Source organism: Dama dama, chromosome X (assembly GCF_033118175.1).
Source record: "Dama dama isolate Ldn47 chromosome X, ASM3311817v1, whole genome shotgun sequence".
NCBI lineage: Eukaryota > Metazoa > Chordata > Mammalia > Artiodactyla > Cervidae > Dama > Dama dama.
In genome coordinates, this window is record NC_083714.1 from 114,820,851 (window position 1) to 114,828,317 (window position 7,467).

The following is a 7,467-nucleotide window of genomic DNA, read 5'->3' on the forward strand; positions in this document are numbered from 1 at the left end:
TCACAAATGAAGATTGGGAGAGGTTCACTATCAATTCTTCTGAGGTTTTTACCTTGGACGTTCTTATCTCGTCTTGGAGTTATGGAAAGAAATGGGTCAAAATGATAAAGACTCCTTTCCAATAATTAGGAAAGAAAGATACTCTTCCCAAAAGCTGGAGTGAGAGACAATGCACCTGGACGCCTCCTAGATCAGTCTCCTGCTTCAACAACGTTTGGACGGAACAATCTGCGTACTCCCACCCGGGCCTTGCCTCCCCCTCCCCCTGCCTCCCACCACCCTCTAGCCCCACCCCTTCAACCACAACTTCCGGCACCGTCTTCTGGACTCATTCCCCACTTCCGAGACCAGCGTCACAGGACAGTTTGTGGAGAAGTCCTCCTCACTGGCTGACTAACCATGAGCACCCAGATCCAACAGCGTTCTCCTGAGATGGAGGCAGCGGTCAGCCGCCTGATCAAACTGCACCTAGAGGTCTCATCCACCTACCTCTCCCTGAGCGTTTACTTCGAAGGCAGCGAAACGGCTCTGAATGGTGTGGGCCGCTTCTTCAGAGCGTTGGCTAAGGAGAAGCAGGAGGGCGCCCACCTTCTCTGGAAGATGCCCAAGTCCTCGGGTGGTGGCACCCTGGTCCAGAGTGGACAGATGCTGTCCCCAGAGAAGTGGAATACCGGCGTGGATGCCATGGAGGATGCCATGGCCCTGGAGAAGAGCCTGAACCAGGCGCTATTGGATCTGCATGCCCTGGCTTGTGCGAGCGGTGATGCCCAGCTCTGCGAGTTCCTGGAGCGCCGCTTCCTGAAGGAGGAGATGATGCTCCTCAAGAAGATGGGTGACCACCTGGCCAACCTGCGCAAGATGACCAGCCCTGAGGCTGGGCTACAGGCCGGGCTTGGCGAGTATCTCTTCAAAAAGCTCTCCTTCCAGGGCGACTAGGAACCTCCGAAGCCCGGCTGCCGCTGTGGGACCCCTCTGCCTCCCGTGGCCTCGAGATCTCCGCTCCAGCCTCTTGCTCCAGCCGGGACGCAACCTGAGCCAAGGCACCAAATGGCAACAAAAAAGGTTCTTTTTGCAGAAGGGGGGAATAGCTAAGTTGTAAGAAAAGTATTTGAATAGCATGTATAATTTGTAGTCTGCTTAATTCTCTAGATTATCTAAAGAAATGGTTCCTAACTTGTGTGTATCACCTGGGCACGTTGAATATCTGATAAAAACCTGTGTTTTTCTCTGTCAAGAAGATTCAAAAATTGTTGAAACAGCTATTCTGAAAATGTTGCAGAGAATTTTAGGGGTTTCCGGACTTCTCTGGAGTCACTCTGGGTACTGGGTTCAACTCTGTTGTTCTAAAATGTATCTGGCTTCGCCGAGCAGAGAACGGAGCACCTGGACCATGTTATATTGTGTTCTCCCCTCAACCCCCAGACTCGTGATAAAATCGTTTTTCCTGGTTTTCAAATTGCTGTGATGCCATCTGCCTGTGTGGAAGAGGGAGCCCTATGAAATTCATCTTTGTGTCTCCCATTAGGTTGTTACTGAGAACACTGATTGTTACATCATACACTGACCTCTTCATGAAGCCTCTTAAGAGAAATTTCTTTTTGGTCTTAATAGTAGGAATAACAGTGCTTCGCTTGGGTGATTGGTTTGTTTTTGTTTTATGGACATTGTAAATGATGTAACTAATTAAGTTTCCTTTTCTGACTGCCTGTTAAAAAGGTTAGAGCAAAATTTGTGGTCCATCCAGAGCAAACAAGTAGGATTGTTTAAGCAGTTTGCATAGTTTGATTTCTGATTCTTCTGTTATAATTAGTGTACTTTATGGTTTCTTTCAAGCCACCTTAAACCCATTCTGGAACAAGGTTATGTATAAACAGATAAATAAACTTTAAAATGCAGATTTTAAAATGGCTGTGTTTGTTTTTAGTGAAAAGAGAAGATAACTTTAAGGAAGCACAAAGAGAGCCAAAATGATTAGAATGGAGATGGGTCAGATGGAGGTTACGTTCCAGAAGCCAAGAGGAGAAAGAGTAAAATGTAGCATTCTTTTAAAAATGTGTTTCATTTTTCTGGTGAGTTGTTTCCTACTAAACTGCTTCATTTGTGTCCCACAAATAGCAATCTAATAATTGTGTATTATTTTCCTTGCACCTTGAAATGCTGGAGTTATAACTTGTTCTCAAACCACAGAAGTGGGAAAAAAAATCAGTTCTCCTACAGCAACTTTCCTTCCCAGAGAAGGTAGACCAAAGGCATATTATCATTTCTTTTATCTTAGAAGGGTCAGAGACATAGGAAGAATATTTTACAGAGATTGGGACAGCTGTTTTGCTCAGTTAAGAAGAAAACCTTATCTTCCTGTTTTTGTGCAAAGTCTTTTGATAAAAAAGAATGTACTGGAAAAGTCATTCCTACAGAAAAGAGTTTTGCCCATTTGCTGATGATTAATTGTTGTAAGAGACATAAGGAAGCAGCTAACAATTTTCAGCTTTGGATTAAAACTTGGATCTCCATACTTAAAGTATATACTTAAAATTATTTTCAAATTAGCATTCATGTAACCACTGAATGAGAAAAATCATTCTCATTCATAAATCTGAATCATTTCTCACTCATAAATCTGAATGAGGAAATAAAAAACACCTAATAACTATTAGACTGATTGAAAGACTATATTTGGTAGATTATTTGGGAATAAAGATATAAAATTTTGTTCCCAAATAATGGCATATTTGTCACACCTTTACTTACATGGGTGTCTTTTAACATCAAGAATGGGGCTATAGGAGAAAGCTTTATTAAAGTCTCCCAAATAGGCTGAATTATTCTTTGGCAAACAGTTACTGAAAAACAAGTGGCTGGTCAGACAATAAATGATTCAAAGACAGATGGATGAAATATTAGTTTAGCTTTTAAAAATGAGTTTAAGCTTCTTAGCAAATACATTTGTAGAAAATAGGGATTTGATGACAATAAACTTATAGAGAGTAACTCGGAAACAAATCCCATAGTGATTTTCTCTATTGCTAACCACTGTATGTATATGTGAGTGTGTGTGTGTGAGTGCACTTGCACAGAATTGTAATAACTGATTCCTTTAGGCTATGGCTGAATTCCTTATACCAGCCTTCAAGGCTCTCCTTGGTCTACCATGTCTAGTCTACTTTTTAAATTGAATTTTGCACTACTTCCCTATTATTGGAAGTTTGGGGAGTGCCAATTGCTTTCCTTTTGTTCAAGTTCAAATCAATTAGGACACAGGAAGCCTGATGGAAATCAAGATGGCTTTATTGGTGGTAAAACCAAATTGGAGTTGTGTTAGGGTTTCCTGTTGCCACATCCTGAATTAAACCACCCAGTTCTGGGAACAGAAGCTGAAACAGAAAAGAAAGCAGGCTGGACTGGCTGGAGGCAGGCTCAGCCTTTTCTGCTAACTCCATGGAGACTGGAATCTAGGACAGTACTGGTGGCCCAAGGGAAGTGGGGAGGACGTGGCAGGCCCCATTGCTTTGTTATTACGGTGACCTGTACTATGGCTAGCGTGCACCAAAAAAACACCAGGCTCTCAAAGTTCTCCACCTTCATTTCAGTAACCCCCTGTTAGAGACTAAAGTGGAAGTTTCCTCTCTTTTTATAGAGTGTGAGGCTGAGGAATCCTGCAAATGACTGCAGGAGCTCTCTACCATAGCTGAAGTACTCAAGTTTGCCATCCCAATGCCAGCAATTTTCATGTGGTTCCCTTTGCCTGGAAAGCTCCTCATACTCATCTTCGCTGAATCACTCAGTCTGTTTTTCAGCCTAGTTCCAGTCTGCCTCCTGTGAAATTTCCCTGACCAACCCAAACCAGTCATCTGACATGGATTCCTGTCCTTCTCTTAGTTATCTCTTGATTGTACCCACTAGACTATAGGCAAGTTGGAGTCTGAAAGGCAGAAAGCATAATGGCTGAGCGATGGGCTCTGGACCAGACTGCCTGTATTCAGATCCTGCCTCTAATTCATCTTGGTCTAGTCTCTTCACCTTTCTTGGTCCCATCTTCCTCCTCTGAAAATCTTGACATGATCAAAATAAAGATGATAATATCCAACTCAAATCTTTTAGGGAGGGATTAAATGGGATAAGCCATGTAAGATCCCTAAGGCCCAGCACATACTAAATGGACAATAATTGTTAGCTGTTTCCATCACCCGATTGTCTATCCCAGTAGCGCTTAGTAAAGAGCTATGATAGTAACATCTCAAAATAAGCTTGCTTCTCAGTTTTATGAAATTAGATACCTTTCGATTCTAGAATCCTCCTTAATGATCATTGAAAAGAGTGGAAGTTGCTCAGTCTTGTCTGACTCTTTGAGACTCCATTGACTGTAGCCCATCTGGCTCCTCTGCCCATGGGATTCTCCAGGCAAGAATACCGGAGTGGATTGCCATTGCCTTTGCCAGGGTATCTTCCTGACCCAGGGATCGAACACAGGTCTCCTGCATTGCAGACAGATTCTTTACCATCTAAGCCACCAGGGAAGCCCTTAATGATCACTCCTCCCTCTAAACAGGCCCTATGTGTAGAAGTGAAATGTAGGCATTTGCTCATTTCTTAGATGTGACATTCAGTATGCAAGAGGGGAAAAAAAGAAAATGAAGAAGGACTGCTCTCTTTAGCCAAATAAATGGAGCCACCTTAATTAGGACCTGGGATTATTTGTTTTAATTACCATTACTGCTAAAAGGAGGCATAACAGCATCTTAACCTCTCTCTCAGGAAGGACAAGCCACACAAAGGGTTCATTTCAGAAACTAATTAGCTGCCAGCTGCTACTCTCTACATAGTTTCCAGTTCTTGAGAGTCTTCTCTGCCCACTCTTCCCACCCACACATTCTCCTCCTTATACTTCCTGGTAGCCTAGGATGTGTCAGCTTGAGGGAGCAGGCACTAAATAGGCACAGTCAAAAGTCCAGGCATCACTGAAGCCTTGAACTTCTTTTCTTTGGGGAGAGCCTGTTTAAAGCTCCTACTTTTGGAGTACTATGTGGTTGACTCTCTCCAGAAAGATGTACAGTCTTAGAGGATTAGGTTTAAAATGCTACTTATTTAGAAAAGGACCACATTTTTACTACATTTATGTAATGCTATTTATCTCCATAAGCAATTTATCCACCTTGATGAATAATTTATTCTTCATGATAATAATGAAGCCGGTGCTAATTCATGAAGGTGGGAGAGGACACACATTAGGAAAGAGTTTCGTATTAATATAAGGTTTCAGCTGAATATAAACACCCCAGGAAGCAGACATCCTCTTCAGGATTTTAGCAATTCTGATGGCTAAGTTAGGGATCATAAGAGGAAGCAGAGAAAAGCCTGCATTTCATTCAGTTCAGTTCAGTAGCTCAGTCGTGTCCAACTCTTTGAGACCCCATGAACTACAGCACGCCACACCTCCCTGTCCATCACCAACTCCCGGAGTCCACCCAAACCCATGTCCATTGAGTCAGTGATGCCATCCAACCATCTCATCCTCTGTCGTCCCCTTCTCCTCCTGCCCTCAGTCTATCCCAGCATCAGGGTCTTTTCAAATGAGTTAGCTCTTCGCATCAGATGGCCAAAATATTAAGTTTCAGCTGCAGCATCAGTCCTTCCAATGACTATTCAGGACTGATTTCCTTTAGGATGGACTGGTTGGATCTCCTTGCAGTCCAAGGGACTCTTAAGAGTCTTCTCCAACACCACAGTTCAAAAGCATCAATTCTCCTGCGCTTACCTCAAAGGTCCCTCACCTGCATGAGGTGTCAAGTCAAAATGGAAATGTGGGTAGAGGCAGCCATTCTAGGATTTAAAATCAAATACATATTCCTGCTAAATTTTCATACCCTGAATCTATTAATGAGAAAACATCAGATGGATCCAAATTGAACGGCATTCTACAAAATATCAGGGACTTCCCTGGTGGCTCGGACGGTAAAGCGTCTACCTACAATGCGGGAGACCCAGGTTCAATCCCTGGGTTGGGAAGATCCTCTGGAGAAGGAAATGGCAATCCACTCCAGTACTCTTGCCTAGAAAATCCCATGGACAGAGGAGCCTTGGTAGGCTACAGTCCATGGGATCGAAAAGAGTCAGACACGACTGAGCAACTTCACTTTCACTTTCTCAAAAAATACATTCTCTGATGTTCAAAACTTACCTGATGTTCACAACTAGACCTCAGTATTATTACAAGCTGGTCAGACTTTCACAGCCAGGTCATCTTGTTCTGTTGGACCTAAACAATCTCACAGAATACCAAACTCAATGTTACTCTGAGACCATGATAAAATGAAGCAAAACAAGGGCAGTTCATAATTTTTTCTAAGCACAGACAAAATCAAAGTCACTGTGCCTCTCACAGAATATCCAATCATAGGATTGTCCCTGCTATCTGACAGCATCTAATCTAGAGCAAATCTCTGCCTCTTGGTCCCTCCCCCGAATCATGTATCCAAAGCCCAAATCCTATAATAGTTTCTTCCTACATTCTCTCACTGAGACCCCACAGTCCTCATGATGTGTGTTCTTTGTCTGCAGTGAGTAAAATTCTAACTTGTTTTAGCTACAGGTATGTTCTAGGTCGGAGAAGGCAGTGGCACCCCACTCCAGTACTCTTGCCTGGAAAATCCCATGGAAGGAGGAGCCTGGTAGGCTGCAGTCCATGGGGTCGTTACGAGTCGGACATGACTGAGCGACTTCACTTTCACTTTTCACATTCACACATTGGAGAAGGAAATGGCAACCCACTCCAATGTTCTTGCCTGGAGAATCCCAGAGACGGGGGAGCCTGGTGGGCTGCCGTCTATGGGGTCGCACAGAGTCAGACACGACTGAAGTGACTTAGCAGCAGCAGCAGCAGCATGTTCTAGGTTGTCTTTGACTAAAGGGCAAGGGTATGCTATTCTGGGGAATATTCTCCATTCAATGTAAAAATACTTGATAGTTTTATTAGAAATGCCCAGAATAGGTATGTTCAGCCCCTTGTTTCATCTAACCAGGAAGTATTGATTGCTCATGTTCATTTATTCATTCAAAAAATATTAAGCATTTACCCTATACCACTGCTGGTATACCAAGTGCTGTAGATGAAGAAATATTTATGACACATTTTGCTTTCTCAATGAGTACACACTCTGGTAGGCTAGATTAACACAGAAAAACATGAACTTCAGTACAGTAGGTAAATTATATGGTGGAAGTAAGAGCCAGGTAGTAGCTTGCACAGAAGGGCAGGATTACTCTTCTTGGATGGGACATGAAACATTTTTATGAAAGAAAAATTACTTAGCCATTCTCAAAAGATGATCAGTATTGACCAGTTGAACAAAGGGAAGAGAGTTATTCTAGACATTCTAAATCAAAGGACTAGAGTGCTTGGAATATGAGAGTGGACTGCAAAGAGAAGTCTGGAAAGTGAGTCTGGCTGGGGAAGGCCCAGATCATGGTGGG

At 43.0% G+C, this 7,467-nt stretch overlaps 1 protein-coding gene across 1 annotated transcript; it reads left to right on the plus strand.

Moving 5' to 3' along the window:
• Positions 1 to 399: 399 nt before the first annotated feature.
• LOC133052443 (ferritin light chain-like) lies at positions 400 to 936 on the plus strand. The gene has a single exon (XM_061137333.1). It carries the CDS (start codon positions 400 to 402, stop codon positions 934 to 936), a length of 537 nt encoding a protein of 178 aa, XP_060993316.1.
• Positions 937 to 7,467: the final 6,531 nt, after the last annotated feature.

Excerpts from the sequence above, each read along its gene's own strand:
- LOC133052443 (XM_061137333.1), top strand. The coding sequence starts at position 400 with ATGAGCACCCAGATCCAACAGCGTTCTCCTGAGATGGAGGCAGCGGTC.